We start from the raw sequence: 17,226 nt of genomic DNA, 5'->3' as shown, positions 1-17,226 counted from the left end.
TTATCTAAACCTGTTCATAATCTTGTATACCTATGTAAATCAGTTTTTCTCCAAGGAAATAACTCATGTATCACAAAACAAGTGGAGGGCAAGATGAAATGGGTATCCATTACTCTTAGTTCATAAGCAGTTGATAAATCTACTGAAAGTCTGCTGTCATAATGTATCTACAGTGGACCGGAGTCTGCCGTATACATTTAAATGGTAAAATGCAGGCCATCGTACTTGTCTTTGAAGATCTGTTGTGCAATCTTGTGCTCTTTCTTCTTGCCTGAATCTTGCAGAGTGAAAAGCTTCTTTAATTGCTCCAATGCTGCCAGACTGGAATCAGCTACCTCCTGGGGTTGGTCTAACATGCTTTTCAACTGAGGGTCTAGGGGAGGAAGAGGCTCATCTGGATGAAATGCTTTCCATTGAAGACACTGGAAAAAAATCAGAACAATAACTTTAAAATCCTCCAGTTATATAGTCATTGAATCTATACTAACCATACTTGCCTACATTAACTCTATCTGCCTTTGTGCCCTACACATTCTTAAAGTTGTACACTGTGAAGAAGGTTGTTAAAGTATACAGCGGGATATCGATCAACTGCAAAATGTGCAGAGAAATGGCAGATGAAGTTTAATTTGAGCAAGAGTAAGGTATTGCACTTTGGAAAGTCGATTGTAAGGGTAAAGTATACAGTAAATGGCAAGACCCCTAACAGTGTTGATGTACAGAGGAATCTTAGGGTCCAAGTCCATAGCAACCTAAAAGAGGCAGCACAAGTAGATAAGATTGGTAAAGAATATTTATGGTATGTTTGCCTTCATCAGTCGCAGCATTGAGTATAAAAGTCAGGAAGTCATGTTGCATCCTTGTAAGACTTAGGTTAGGCTGCATTTGGAGTATTGCATGCCGTTCTGGTTACCCGATTACAGGAATGATGTGGGGGCCTTGGAAAGGGCGCAGAAGAGGTCTGGAATGTTGTCTAGATTCAAGGGGTATTAGTTGCAAGGAGAGGTTGGACTAATTTGGATTGGTTTATCTAGTGGAACTAATTGTAGACTTTCAAAGAGATCCCCCTCCACCCCAACTCACCATCAACAACACCATGGTCACATCTGTGGAGTCATTTAAGTTCCTTGGAACCATCATCTCCAGGGACCTTAAATGGGGGGCCATCATCGACTCCACAGTCAAAAAGACCCAACAGAGGATGTACTTCCTGCGGCAACTGAAGAAACACAATCTGCCACAGGCAATGATGGTCCAATTCTATACTGCTATCATTGAGTCCGCCCTCACCTTCTCCATCATGGTCTGGTTTGACTCAGCCACCAAGCACGACATCCGGAGGCTGCAGCTGAGAAGGTTGTTGGCTGCAACCTTCCCCCCATTGATGAACTGTACACTGCAAGGGCCAGGAAGCGAGCGGGCAAGATAATCTCTGACCCCTCTCACCCTGGCCACAAACTCTTCGAAGCACTTCCCTCTGGAAGGCGACTCCGGACTGTCAAAGCAGCCACAGCCGGACATAAAAAGTTTTTTTCCACGAGTGATAGTTCTACTCAATAACCAAAGTCTGTAGTCTCTTTTTTGCTCTGGTTTATTTTCACCCACATGTTTAGACCATAATGGTGTATCCTTATTGTTTTGATGTGTTTATGCTTTATTCTTAATTGTTAACTGTATGTTTGTGTTGTCATTTGTGAGCGGAGCACCAAGGCACATTCCTTGTATATGCATACTTGGCCAATAAACTTATTCATTCATTCAACATCGAAGGTAGAGGGGCGATCTGATGGAAGTTTGTACAATTCCCTCTCTCCTGAGATGCTGCCTGACCTGCTGAGTTACTCCAGCATTTTGTGAATAAATACCGAGGCTTGTACAATTATGAGAGGCATTTCAAGGGTAGACAGTCAGAATGTTTTTCACAGGTGGGAATGTCAAAGAGAGCATAGATTTAAGGTGAGGTGGGGAAAGTTTAAAATAGATGCACAGGTCAGGCTTTTTACACAGAGAATGGAGGATGCCTGGAACATGTTACCAAGGGTGGTGGTGGAGGCAGATACTACAGTGGCATTTAAGACTCAGTATTGTGAGCTATAGGGAGAGAGATTGGAAAAGGCTAGGAACTTATACCATAGAGGGTAGGAGGCTGAGAGGTGATTTTATCGGTGTATAAAATCCAGAGAGCAATAGATAGGGGGAACTACAGTCTTTACCTAGGGTAGGTAAAAATACAAGAAAACAGATGTTTAAGGTGAGAGGTGTAGATATTATATGAACCTAAGAAACAACATTTTCAGAGGGTAATACTCGAAAAAAGCCTAGCAAGCCACTTAGTTCAAACACAATAGTAATGAACAATAAATGTAGATCCCCAAAAAAGAATTACAATAATAATGACAGCATGCGAGTGTATTCATCAAGTAATTGCAAGTGACAGATTTTTCTGGTTGCATCGAACTTTACCTGAAATAGCCTCTGAAAGTGAGGATTCGGAACTTTATTGACTTTGAACAGATCCTGCAGCTCTTCCTCGTCATCCATCACTAAGCTCATCGAGTCGATCAGAGCATCCACAGCTTCTAACTGCTCCTCTGTTGGGCAAAATAATCCACAGGACCAGATAAGGAGATCAGGATAAGGATGAAGCAGAAGAGAGAGCTCTGGCAGATGAGATTATGCAGAATCCAATGGTATTCTACATACACAAAGGGAAAGAGGGTTACTAGCGAGAGAATAAGACACCTCAGAAACCAAAGCTGTCATCTGTGTGTGAAGCTGCAGGAGATGGGCAAGGTCCTCAATTAATATTTCTGCTGTTTTTACCATGGAGAAAGACATGATGACTGAGAAACTTGGGACAGTTAATGGAAATGTTTTGAGGACAGTTAGTATTACTGTACAGTATAGGAGATGCTGGGTATTCTAAGATGTCCAAAAGTGGATAAATCTCCTGGGATCGATCAGATATGTCCGAGGGAACTGTGGGAAGCTAGAGAAGAAATTGCAGGTGGACTGGTTGAGATATACGAATCATCATTGGATACAGGTGAGGTGCCGGATGATTGGAGGATGGCTGATGTTGTGCCTCTATTTAGGGACTGTAAGGAAATGCTTGGGAACTCTAGACCAGTGGCAGGTAACTCTAGACCAGTGGCAGGTAACTCTAGACCAGTGGCAGGTAACTGTAGACCAGTGGCAGGTAACTGTAGACCAGTGGCAGGTAACTGTAGACCAGTGGCAGGTAACTGTAGACCAGTGACAGGTAACTCTAGACCAGTGGCAGGTAACTCTAGACCAGTGGCAGGTAACTCTAGACCAGTGGCAGGTAACTCTAGACCAGTGGCAGGTAACTCTAGACCAGTGGCAGGTAACTGTAGACCAGTGGCAGGTAACTGTAGACCAGTGGCAGGTAACTGTAGACCAGTGGCAGGTAACTGTAGACCAGTGGCAGGTAACTGTAGACCAGTGGCAAGTAACTCTAGACCAGTGGCAGGTAACTCTAGACCAGCTGTGGCAGGTAACTATAGACCAGTGAAACCAGCTGTGACAGGTAACTATTGACCAGTGAGCCTAACAATTGTGGCAGGTAAGTCACTGGAGAAGATTTTAGACAATAGACAATAGGTGCAGAAGTAGGCCATTTGGCCCTTCGAGCCAGCACCGCCATTGAATGTGATTATGGCTGATCATTCACAATCAGTACCCCGTTCCTGCCTTCTCCCCATACCCCCTGACTCCGCTATCATTAAGAGCTCTATCTAGCTCTCTCTTGAAAGCATCCAGAGAATTGGCCTCCACTGCCTTCTGAGGCAGAGAATTCCACAGATTTACAACTCTCTGAGTGAAAAAGTTTTTCCTCATCTCCGTTCTAAATGGCCTACCCCTTATTCTTAAACTGTGGCCCCTGGTTCTGGACTCCCCCAAGTTGAGGGATAAGGAATACTTTTATGCATTTGGAAAGACCGACCACCCATGATTGAATGGCAATGGGCCGAATGGCCTAATTCTGCTCCTATAACTTATGATCTCTCCTCAGCAGCTGGCTTTCCAGTGAAAACAATCCAAATCTGTCAAACCCATCCCTGTAGCTAATACCACGTAATCCAGGTAAACCTCACCAACACCCTCTCCAAAGTCTCCACATCCTTCCTATAATGGGGTGACCAGAACTGCACACATTATTTCATAGATGGTTTAATTTGTCCTGCAGCATAACCTCCTGACTCTTATACAATGCTCCAACCAATGTAAGTAAGCATACCATATGCCTTCTTCACCAATAATTGTGTTACCATTCAGGGAGTTACGGACTTGGACCCTAAAACCGCGGCACGGTAGCGCAGCGGTAGAGTTGCTGCTTTACAGCGAATGCAGCGCCGGAGACTCAGGTTCGATCCTGACTACGGGTGCAGCACTGTAAGGAGTTTGTACGTTCTCCCCGTGACCTGCGTGGGTTTTCTCCGAGATCTTCGGTTTCCTCCCACACTCCAAAGACGTACAGGTATGTAGGTTAATTGGCTGGGTAGATGTAAAAAATTGTCCCTAGTGGGTGTAGGATAGTGTTAATGTACGGGGATCACTGGGCGGCACGGACTTGGAGGGCCGAAAAGGCCTGTTTCCGGCTGTATATATATGATATGATATGATGATAATCCTTCTGTGTATAAATGCTGTTCAAGATCTTTCATAATAATAATATTATATTCCTTTATTCGTCCCACACCGAGGAAATTTCCATTAATTTTATATTTCCCCCCCTTGCATTCGACTACCCAAAGTGCAACACACTTGCTTCCATCTGCTATTTCTCTGCCCATTTCCGTAACTGACCTATATCCTGCTGTATACTTTGACAGCCTTCCTCACAGTCTATGTAACAATAAAAACCTAAACCTAACTTCATCATGTATTTCGTGTACTGGAGTGAACAGACTGCACAAGATGCTCCAACTGTGATCCAACCAATATTTTGTGCAGCTGTAACATGACCATTCAACTCTTGTATGCATTGCCTTGGCCAAGGAAGGCAAGCACACCATATGCTTTCTTCACCATCCTATCTCCTGTGTCGCTACACTCAGGGAACGATGTATTTCTATCTCCAAGCGTCTCTATTAAATAACATTCACTCGGACCCAGACACAGATTGAGACATCAACACAATTTCAAAACCCAGAGAAGGTGCAGCAGCTGGTGACCAACAGGGGGCAAATGAGATTAGCTTAGCTTGTTATGTTCAGCACAGACATCAAGGGCCTGTTCCTGTGCTGTACTTTTCTATGTTCAATGTTGTAAAGAGAGAGAAATATAAGGCCTTCCCCAGTTAATGGGAACAATAAATGTCAGATCTATTCAGACATTGGTTCAAAGAGTCATGACAGGACACCTGTTATGAACCAGCGCAATCTGCTGATGCAGTTTGCTCTTCGTATTACTGCTGTACAATGCACAATACAGTTCACTTCAGCACTGCAGCTGCCAATCCAGGGCCATTACTGTGTGAGCAGCCTGGTTGTTACTGCATGAAATATGCTGCCATTCATGATTGTGTTGTTCTATTTAAATGCCCACTTTTAAGGGCTCAAAAAGCATCAAATCTGAATTTCTGTTCACAATTCCACCCACCTGAAGTTGCAGCTTTTTTATTGTTCTTCAGAGAAGTGAATGTAAACTGCCGAAGATCCTCCATGAATGGGAGTTGAATATAAATCAAGCACTGATGGGGAAGACCCAAGATAGCAGATTAGCTTTCCAGTTCAAATCCATGTAGTCTCAATTAGAATTCTCTTGCAATATCAAAACAACAGCTTGCAAGTTCCAGAGATATGCAGCAAACTTGGATTCAGCCTCAGGTCTGAATCCTAAATACTTCATTTTACTTTACAGACAGTAAAGCTTGTGATATATAGATAGATATATACACACACATATATATATATACACACACATACACAGTTCTGCTCAGGTCTTAAATATGCTTTTACTTACAAAACATATAATCATTTCCTCCTCCCATTCATGCCAAAGTAATATAACAATTCATCAGACTAAATCCTAGCTCGTTACCTCAGATTTATCTTTAATCAAAGGAAAGGCCATTCCAATTTGTGGGTTTGATCTCCGGTCATAAACATAACGAACTATCGCCACCATTTCCAGCTCTTCCAGTGAGTGAACCAGTGCAGACAAAGCCACTGCAGCATGCTGAAAAACAAGAGACTGCAGTACAACGATCAACACAGTGGAAGATAGACACAAAAAGCTGGAGTAACTCAGCGAGACAGGCAACACCTCTGGGGTGAAGGAATGGGTGACTTTCGGGTTGAGACCCTTCTTCAGACTGTGTCGATCAACACAGTGGATTCCGCAAATGATAAACACTGCATTGTTTATAAAGGGAAAGACAGGAGCAACAGGACAGGCAGTATTCATCCGTGTACTTCCCTCTCCCCTGAAATCAGTCTGAAGGGTCTCGACCCGAAACGTCACCCATTCCTTCTCTCCAGAGACGCTGCCTGTCCCGCTGAGTTACTCCAGCTTTTTGTGTCTAAACAGCATTTAGAGTCAGGTGAAGGACTCAGCATGGAGGTGATCTGATGAACTTCAATGAGATCTTTAAGGAAGTGTTGATGAGGATGGAGCTTTTGACAAGGGGTACCTTGACTTTTGTTCAGTCACAGAAAAAGCAAATGGAATTCAATGCAGGTAAGTATGAGCTAATGTGGATGGAAAGACAAGGGAATATTCACGAAATAAGAGGGTAGCAACTGATGTAAAGGAACAAATGAACCTTGGGAGTTATGGGCAACAGATCTTTAAAGATTTTTAGACCAATAAGTTGATTTAAAAGGTGTGCAGGATGCTCTCCATTATTAGCTGAGGCAGAGAATATAAGAGCAGGGTTCCAGTTTAGAGATAAAGCAGGAAGACAGACCCTTCAGGCCACTGAGTCTACACTGACCATCAATCATCCATTCACACTAGTGCTATGTTATCCCACTTTCGCATCCACAAAGGATGTACTGTATGTCATCCCCTCTTTCCCAATGTTTGTACATTACTCTGGGCCCAACTGCTCCCACTACATGGAGGCCTCTGACTAACAATGGCCAGAGGAGGCCTCTGAGTAACAATGGCCAGAGGAGGCCACTGACTAACAATGGCCAGAGGAGGCCTCTGACTAACAATGGCCAGAGGAAACCTCTGCCTAACAATGGCCAGAGGAGACCTCTGACTAACAATGGCCAGCTGCTACCGGTGTTGGAAAAGCAGACTACACATGCTGGAAAACTGAAAAAGATATAAACATAGAAAATAGGTGCAGGAGGAGGCCATTCGGCCCTTCGAGCCAGCACTGCCATTCATTGTGATCATGGCTGATCGTCCACAATCAGTAACTCGTGCCTGCCTTCTCCCCATATCCCTCGGTTCCACTAGCCCCTAGAGCTCTATCTAACTCTCTCTTAAATCCATCCAGTGATTTGGCTTCCACTACCCTCTGTGGCAGAGAATTCCACAAATTCACAACTCTCTGGGTGAAAAAGTTTTTTCTCACCTCAGTTTTAAATGGCCTCCCCTTTATTCTAAGACAGTGTCCCCTGGTTCTGGACTCGCCCAACATTGGGAAATTTTTTCCTGCATCTAGCTTGTCCAGTCCTTTTATAATTTTATATGTTTCTGTAAGATCCTCTCTCACCCTTCCAAACTCCAGTAAATACAAGCCTAGTCTTTTCAATCTTTCCTCATATGACAGTTCCACCATCCCAGGGATCAATCTCGTGAACCTACGCTGCACTGCCTCAATTACAAGGATGTCCTTCCTCAAATTAGGAGACCAAAACTGTACACAATACTCCAGATGTGGTCTTACCAGGGACCTATACAACTGCAGAAGAACCTCTTTACTCCTATACTGAGGCCTCTTGTTATGAAGGCCAACATCCCATTAGCTTTCTTCACTGCCTGCTGTACCTGCACACCAACTTTCAGTGACTGGTGTACAACAACACCCAGGTCTCGCTGCACCTCCCTCCCACCAACCTGGTATTGGGGGTAGGGTACTGACATGGATAGAAAATTTGTTGACAGACAGAAAGCAAAGAGTGGGGATAAATGGGTCCCTTTCAGAATGGCAGGCAGTGACTAATGGGGTACCGCAAGGCTCGGTGCTGGGACCGCAGCTATTTACAATATACATTAATGACTTGGATGAAGGGATTAAAAGTACCATTAACAAATTTGCAGATGATACAAAGCTGGGTGGTAGTGTGAGCTGTGAGGAAGATGCTATGAGGTTGGAGGGTGACTTGGACAGGTTGTCTGAGTGGGCGGATGTATGGCAGATGCAGTTTAATGTGGATGTGTGAGGTTATCCACTTTGGTGGTAAGAATAAGAAGGCAGATTATTATCTGAATGGTATCAAGTTAGGAAAAGGGGACGTACAACGAGATCTGGGTGTCCTAGTGCATCAGTCACTGAAAGGAAGCATGCAGGTACAGCGGGCAGTGAAGAAAGCCAATGGAATGTTGGCCTTCATAACAAGAGGAGTTGAGTATAGGAGCAAATAGGTCCTTCTGCAGTTGTATATGGCCCTAGTGAGACCGCACCTGGAGTACTGTGTGCAGTTTTGGTCTCCAAATTTGAGGAAGGATATTCTTGCTATTGAGGGCGTGCAGCGTAGGTTTACTAGGTTAATTCCCGGAATGGCAGGACTGTCATATGTTGAAAGACTGGAGCGGCTAGGCTTGTATACACTGGAATTTAGAAGGATGAGAGGGGATCTTATCGAAACATACAAGATTATTAAGGGGTTGAACACGTTAGAGGCAGGAAACATGTTCCCAATGTTGGGGGAGTCCAGAGCCAGGGGCCACAGTTTAAGAATAAGGGGTAGGCAATTTAGAACGGAGAAGTGGAAAAACGTTTTCAGTCAGAGAGTTGTAAATCTGTGGAATTCACTGCCTCAGAAGGCAGTGGAGGCCAATTCTCTGAATGCATTCAAGAGAGGGCTCGATAGAACTCTTAAGGATAGCGGAGTCAGGGGGTATGGGGAGAAGACAGGAACAGGGTACTGATTGAGAATGATCAGCCATGATCACATTGAATGGTGGTGCTGGCTCGAAGGGCCGAATGGCCTACTCCTGCACCTATTGTCTATTGTCTAACCTAACTCCATTGAGAAAATAATCTGCCTCCTTGTTTTTGCCTGCATTACCCTGCAACCTCCTAACATCCTCTTCACAGTTTATACTGCCACCCAGCTTTGTGTCATCCGCAAACTTGCTAGTGTTGCTTCTAATTCCCTCTTCCAAATCATTAATATATATGGTAAACAGTTGTGGCCCCAACACCGAGCCTTGCGACACTCCACTCGCCACTGCCTGCCATTCTGAAAAGGACCCGTTTACTTCTACTCTTCGCTTCCTGTCTGCCAACCAATTTTCTATCCATGTTAACATCCCAATACCATGTGCTCTAATTTTGCTCACCAATCTCCCGTGCGGGACCTTATCAAAGGTTTTCTGAAAGTCTAGATACACTACATCCACTGGCTCCCCTTCATCCATTTTACTTGTCACATACTCAAAAAATTCCAGAAGATTAGTCAAGCATGATTTCCCGTTCATAAATCCATGCTGACTTGGACTTATCCTTTTACTGCTATCCAAATGCACCGTTATTACCTCTTTAATAATTGACTCCAGCATCTTTCCCACCACCGTAGTCAGGCTAACTGACTTCCCCGTTTCTCTCTCGCTCCTTTCTTGAAAAGTGGGATAACATTAGCTATCCTCCAATCCACAGGAACTGATTCTGAATCTATTGAACATTGGAAAATGATCACCAATGCGTCCACTATTTCTAGAGCCACCTCCCTGAGACCCTGGGATGCAGACCATCAGGCCCAGGGGATTTATCATCCTTCAGTCCCATTAGTCTACCCAATACTATTTCTCGCCTAATGAAAATTTATTTCAGTTCCTCTACCCCCCTAGATCCTCTGTCCTCCTCTGGGAGAGGCCCAGGAGCGGTTGGATGCGGTTGGAGCAGCGTCCGGGCGGTAGGTTTAAAAACCCAGCGCGGGGCTTGTTCACACAGAGGCCCAGGAGCGGTTGGAGGCGGTTGGAGATAAAAACGTTCCCACACACTTTAAAAGAAGTGGTCTGGAGGAAGCCGCTGATTGGTGGAAGCGGACTAGAGGAAGCAGCTGATTCGGCGTAACCCCGGGGTTGTATTTCTGCTTTTTGTTCGTACTTTTAGTTAAGGGTTCAGTGAGTTAAGGGTTCAGTGAGTTAAGGGTTCAGTGAGTTAAGGGTTCAGTGAGTTAAGGGTTCAGTGAGTTAAGGGTTCAGTGATTTAAGGGTTCAGTGAGTTAAGGGTTCAGTGAGTTAAGGGTTCAGTGAGTTAAGGGTTCAGTGAGTTAAGGGTTCAGTGAGTTAAGGGTTCAGTGATTTAAGGGTTCAGTGAGTTAAGGGTTCAGTGAGTTAAGGGTTCAGTGAGTTAAGGGTTCAGTGATTTAAGGGTTCAGTGAGTTAAGGGTTTAGTGAGTTAAGGGTTCAGTGAGTTAAGGGTTCAGTGAGTTAAGGGTACAGTGCTTTTTAGTAAAGGTACAGTTTAAAGGATTAAGAGGGATTTGATTTAATTTGGGGGTAAGACATGTCAGGTGAGATCGGCCCCGTGGAATCCTCATCCTGCAACATGTGGGAGATCAGGGATATTGTCGGTGTCCCTGATGACTACATGTGGGCGGCACGGTAGCGCAGCGGTAGAGTTGCTGCTTTACAGCGAATGCAGCGCCGGAGACTCAGGTTCGATCCTGACTACCGGTGCTGCACTGTAAGGAGTTTGTACGTTCTCCCCGTGACCTGCGTGGGTTTTCTCCGAGATCTTCGGTTTCCTCCCACACTCCAAAGACGTACAGGTATGTAGGTTAATTGGCTGGGTAAATGTAAAAATTGTCCCTAGTGGGTGTAGGATAGTGTTAATGTACGGGGATCGCTGGGCGGCACGGACTTGGAGGGCCGAAAAGGCCTGTTTCCGGCTGTATATATATGATATGATATGATATGTGCAGGAAGTGTGTCCAGCTGCAGCTCCTGGCAAACCGCATTGAACGGTTGGAGCTGCGGTTGGACTCATTCTGGAGCATCCACGATGCTGAGAAGGTCGTGGATAGCACGTATAGTGAGTTGGCCACACCACAGGTAAAAGATAAGCGGACAGAAAGGAAACGGGTGGCCACTAGCCAGCGTAGCAGTAGGCAGGTAGTGCAGGAGTCCCCTGCGGTCATCTCCCTCCTAAACAGATATGCCATTTTGGATACTGTTGGGGGAGATGGCTCATCAGGGGAAGGCAGCAGCAGCCAAGTTCATGGCACCGTGGGTGGCTCTGCGGCAAAAGAGGGGAGGAAAAAGAATGGAAGGGCTATAGTGATAGGGGATTCAATTGTAAGGGGAATAGATAGGCGTTTCTGCGGCCGCAAACGAGACTCCAGGATGGTATGTTGCCTCCCTGGTGCAAGGGTCAGGGATATCTCTGAGCGGCTGCAGGACATTCTGGAGGGAGAGGGTGAGCAGCCAGTTGTCGTGGTGCACATTGGCACCAACGATTTAGGTAAAAAACGGGATGAGGTCCTACAAGGTGAATTTAGAGAGCTAGGAGATAAACTTAAAAGTAGAACCTCAAAGGTAATAATCTCTGGATAACTACCAGTGCCACGTGCTAGTCAGAGTAGGAATAGGAGGATATTTCAGATGAATACGTGGCTTGAAAAATGGTGCAAGGGGGAGGGATTCAAATTTTTAGGACATTGGAACCAGTTCTGGGAGAGGTGGGACCAGTACAAACAGGACGGTCTGCACCTGAGCTGGAATGGAACCAATGTCCTAGGGGGAGTGTTTGCTAGTGCTGTCGGGGAGGATTTAAACTAATGTGGCAGGGGGATGGGAGCAGGAGCAGAGAGACAGAGGGGTGTAAAATGAGGGTAGAAGCAACAGGTAGCAAGGTGAAAAGTAAAAGTGGCAGGCAGACAAATCCAGGGCAAAAATCAAAAAGGGCCACTTTTCAACATAATCGTATAACCATATAACCATATAACAACTACAGCATGGAAACAGGCCTGTCCGGCCCTACCAGTCCATGCCGACCACTCTCCCTGACCTAGTCTCATCTACCTGCACTCAGACCATAACCCTCTAATCCCCTCTTATCCATATACCTATCCAATTTACTCTTAAATAATAAAATCGAGCCAGCCTCCACCACTTCCACCGGAAGCCCATTCCATACAGCCACCACCCTCTGAGTAAAGAAGTTACCCCTCATGTTACCCCTAAACCTTTGTCCCTCAATTCTGAAGCTATGTCCCCTTGTTGGAATCTTCCCCACTCTCAAAGGGAAAAGCCTACCCACGTCAACTCTGTCCGTCCCTCTCAAAATTTAAAAAACCTCTATCAAGTCCCCCGCTCCAAAGAATAAAGACCCAACCTGTTCAACCTCTCTCTGTAGCCTAAGTGCTGAAACCCAGGCAACATTCTAGTAAATCTCCTCTGTACCCTCTCCATTTTGTCTACATCCTTCCTATAATTTGGCGACCAGAACTGCACACCATACTCCAGATTCGGCCTCACCAATGCCCTGTACAATTTTAACATTACATCCCAACTTCTATACTCGATGCTCTGATTTATAAAGGCAAGCATACCAAACGCCTTCTTCACCACCCTATCCACATGAGATTCCACCTTCAGGGAACAATGCACAGTTATTCCCAGATCCCTCTGTTCCACTGCATTCCTCAATTCCCTACCATTTACCCTGTACGTCCTATTTTGATTTGTCCTACCAAAATGCAGCACCTCACACTTATCAGCATTAAACTCCATCTGCCATCTTTCAGCCCACCCTTCCAAAAGGCCCAAGTCTCTCTGTAGACTTTGAAACTCTACTTCATTATTAACTACCCCACCTATCTTAGTATCATCTGCATATTTACTAATCCAATTTGCCACACCATCATCCAGATCATTAATGTAAATGACAAACAACAGTGGACCCAACACAGATCCTTGGGGTACTCCACTAGACACTGGCCTCCAACCTGACATACAATTTTCAACCATTACCCTCTGGTATCTCCCATTCAGCCATTGTTGAATCCATCTTGCAACCTCACTATTAATACCCAACGATTTAACCTTCTTAATCAACCTTCCATGTGGAACCTTGTCAAATGCCTTACTGAAGTCCATATAGACAACATCCACAGCCTTGCCCTTATCAATTTCTCTGGTGACCTCTTCAAAAAATTCAAGAAGATTAGTCAAACATGACCTTCCAGGCACAAATCCATGTTGACTGTTTCTAATCAGGCCTTGTTTATCCAAATAATTATATATATTGTCCCTAAGTATCTTTTCCATTAATTTTCCCACCACAGACGTCAAACTAACAGGTCTATAATTGCTAGGTTTACTTTTAGAACCTTTTTTAAACAAAGGCACAACATGCGCAATGCGCCAATCTTCCGGCACCATCCCCGTTTCTAATGACGTTTGAAATATTTCCGTCATAGCCCCTGCTATTTATGCACTAACTTCCCTCAATGTCCTAGGGAATATCCTATCAGGACCTGGAGACTTATCCACTTTTATATTTTTCAAAAGTGTCCGTACCTCCTCTTCTTTAATCCTCATAATTTCCATCACTACTCTACTAGTATAAGGGGTAAGAGAGTTGTAAAAACAAGCCTGAAGGCTTTGTGTCTCAATGCAAGGAGTATACGTAATAAGGTGGATGAATTAAATGTGGAGATAGTTATTAATGATTATGATATAGTTGGGATTACGGAGACATGGCTCCAGGGTGACCAAGGCTGGGAGCTCAACATCCAGGGATATTCTATATTCAGGCGGGATAGACAGAAAGGAAAAGGAGGTGGGGTAGCGCTACTGGTTAGAGAGGAGATTAAAGCAGTGGAAAGGAAGGACATTAGCTTGGAGGAAGTGGAATCGATATGGGTAGAGCTACGAAACACTAAGGGGCAGAAAACACTAGTGGGAGTTGTGTACAGGCCACCTAACAGCAGTAGTGAGGTTGGGATGGCATCAAGCAGGAAATTAGAAATGCGTGCACTAAAGGTGCAGCAGTTATAATGGGTGACTTCAATCTACATATAGATTGGGTGAACCAAACTGGCAGGGGTGCTGAGGAAGAGGATTTCTTGGAATGTTTGAGAGATGGTTTTCTAAACCAACATGTCGAGGATCCAACAAGAGAACAGGCCATTCTAGACTGGGTATTGAGTAATGAGGAAGGATTAGTTAGCAGTCTTGTTGTGCGAGGCCCCTTGGGCAAGAGTGATCATAATATGGTAGAGTTCTTCATTAGGATGGAGAGTGACAAAGTCAATACAGAAACAAGTGTTCTGAACTTAAAGAAAGGTAACTTTGAGGGTATGAGGCATGAATTGTCCAAGATAGACTGGCGATTGATGCTGAAAGGGTTGACGGTGGACATGCAATGGAAGGCATTTAAAGGTCGCATGCATGAACTACAAGTGTTCATCCCAGTTTGGCAAAAGAACAAACCAGGAAAGGTAGTGCATCCGTGGCTAACAAGGGAAATCAAGGATAGTATTAAAACAAAAGATGAAGCATACAGATTAGCCAGAAAAAGTAGCATACCAGAGGACTGGGAGAAATTCAGAGTCCAGCAGAGGAGGACAAAGGGCTTAATTAGGAAAGGGAAAATAGATTATGAGGGAAAACTGGCAAGGAACATAAAAACTGACTGCAAAAGCTTTTATAGATATGCCAAGAGAAAATGTTTCCAAATACACAGGACAAGATGTTAGAAATCCAAAGTGCCAAATGTCAATTTCCTCCCGGTGGTGATGGGAGGCTTATGCACTCACCTATGCTCCTCCGATGTTGAGAAAGGCTAGGCAGACACGTCATTGGGGTTATCAAGTGGGCACCTACTTTCATCGACGTTTCGCTGATTGGACCCACGACGTCTCCAGTAGGCTCAGCAGTGCATTCTGGCGTCCCAGAACCACCCCCCTCTGCATCTGCCTAGCCGACTTATTTGGGAGACCAGATGGGGTCTTTCCTCTTCAGCCAGAGCCACTGGCTACTCCGCTCTGCCACCTGTGATGTTTCCTTGATAGCCTGGCGAAGGGCTTGTCCGCTGATCCCCAGGTCCTTCATCAGTCTTACGGTAGATGTTGCCACAAATCCTCGACATCCAACTTCTACCGGGCAGATCTTTGCTCTCCAGCCCCGCTGTTCTGCCTCCGCTGCAAGGTCTGTGTAGCGCAGTTTCTTTCTTTCAAAGGCTTCCTGCACAGCATCCTCCCAAGGGACTGTGAGCTCCACAAAATACACCATGCGCTGAGAGTTGGACCAGAGGACAAGATCAGGCCTCAAGTTGGTGATGGCTATCTCTGGTGGAATAGTAAGCCGTTGGTCCACATCCACCAGCATCTGCCAGTCCCGGGCTGCCTCCAGCTGTCCAAACCTTGTCCTTGGTGGAATTTTCCATTGCTTTTGTTCCCCCTCCCGAACAAAGACAATTGGCATAACTGGGTTGGTTGTTCTGGGCGGCAGGGCATTGTTGGTTGTTCTCCTGCTTTCCAGAGTCGCTGCCAGGCATTTGAGCACTTGATTATGTCTCCAGGTGTACCGTCCTTGGGAGAGGCTTACTTTACACCCAGTGAGGATGTGCTTAAGCGTGGCTGGTGTTGAACACAGGGGGCATGATGGATCTTCGCCCAGCCATTGGTTGAGATTTTTTGGGCTAGGAAGGACATCATAGGTTGCCCGAATGAGGAAGCTTATCCTGCTCGCCTCCATCTCCCAGCTGATCTTCCGCTTTTCCACACTCTCCCATCTCATCCACTGGCCCTGTTTAGCTTGCGACACAGCCTTGGCACACCTACTCGACTCCTCCTGTCGGCGGACTTCGGCGTTGACCAACTTCCGGCGCTCCAGTGAGGATGCCTTGTTCCAGCAAGGTCGCTTTCCGCCAAGCCCCAAGCCACTTCGTCCGTGTTGGACTTGCCCAATCATGTCGCCTTGGTGGAGAGCAGATTTTGCCTGCTGTGTCGCATTCTTAGCCGTCCACTTCCTTCCTGTTGCCAGGGTTGGGGCAGCAGCTCGGATGACAGTGTCCCTCGATTCTGCCAGGGTCATCTCTAGTCTGACTTTAGTGCACTTGAACTCCTCTGTGAGGCTAGAGAGAGGCAGCTGAAGTACCCCCTGACCGTACAGGCCTACGTTGCTCAGGCATCGAGGAACACCTAACCACTTTCTCACAAAAGAGCTGATTGTTGTTTCCATCTTCTCAACTCTTGTGAGGGTGATGTCATACACGGTTAGTGGCCACATAAGGCGAGGTAGTAACCCAAACTGCAGGCACCAGATTTTCAGCTTTCCAGGCAACATGGATCGGTCGATGTTTGTTAGACCTTTGATGATTTCTTGCCTCAGCTCATTTGCCTGATCAGTGTCCTTCAGTTTAGAGTCATACCATCTCCCCAGACTTTTGATTGGCTTCTCTGACACAGTTGGGATTGGTTCTTGATCAATGAAAAACCTTTGATCCGTCAGTTTGCCTTTGATTATAGAAATGCTTCTTGATTTGGATGGCTTAAATTTCATTCTAACCCCAGTGATGTTCTCTTGAAGCTTCCCTAAAAGGCGCCTGGTGCAAGGTGCTGTTGTTGTTATGATTGTCATGTCATCCATGTAGGCCCTGATGGGTGGTAGACGAACTCCAGACTTCAGCCGCTCGCCTCCCACCACCCACTTGGAGGCCCTTATGATGACTTCCATAGCCATTGTAAAAATCAATGGGGAGATGGTACACCCTGCCATTATGCCAATCTCCATGCAGTGCCATGTGGTGGTAAAGTCTGGCGTGGTGAAACACAGCTGCAGATCCTGAAAATAAGCCTTGACAAGGCTTGCGATGGTCTCTGGTATCCTGAAGAAGTCAAAGGATGCCCACAGGAAACTGTGAGGGACAGTTCTGAACGCACTGGCAAGGTCAAGGAAAACGACATGCAGATCTCTCTTTTCTTTTCTTGCAGTCTGGATTTGGTGCCAAATCATGCTGGTATGTTCGAGACATCCAGAGAACCCTGGGATGCCTGCTTTTTGGACTGTTGTATCCACAAGGTTGTTTCTCTCTAAATAGCTGGTCATCCTCTGAGCTATGATGCT

The 17,226-nt window shown here is 45.5% G+C and overlaps 1 protein-coding gene across 1 annotated transcript in view; it reads right to left on the bottom strand.

Annotated features, from left to right (window-relative positions):
* The window catches only part of LOC144595699 (X-ray repair cross-complementing protein 5-like), a 96,304-nt gene that overhangs the window by 22,104 nt on the left and 56,974 nt on the right, over positions 1 to 17,226 (bottom strand). The window contains exons 11-14 of the mRNA XM_078403238.1: positions 6,067 to 6,204; positions 5,626 to 5,716; positions 2,464 to 2,591; positions 226 to 422 (exon numbers count right to left, since the gene is read on the bottom strand). Of these exons, the coding sequence (XP_078259364.1) occupies positions 226 to 422; positions 2,464 to 2,591; positions 5,626 to 5,716; positions 6,067 to 6,204 (554 nt within the window). The remainder of the gene's footprint in view (positions 1 to 225; positions 423 to 2,463; positions 2,592 to 5,625; positions 5,717 to 6,066; positions 6,205 to 17,226) is intronic.

Source organism: Rhinoraja longicauda, chromosome 8 (genome assembly GCF_053455715.1).
Source record: "Rhinoraja longicauda isolate Sanriku21f chromosome 8, sRhiLon1.1, whole genome shotgun sequence".
Classification (NCBI taxonomy): domain Eukaryota; kingdom Metazoa; phylum Chordata; class Chondrichthyes; order Rajiformes; family Arhynchobatidae; genus Rhinoraja; species Rhinoraja longicauda.
The sequence above is the reverse complement of the archived record's forward strand: the minus strand, read 5'-3'. Positions and strand labels throughout refer to the sequence as shown.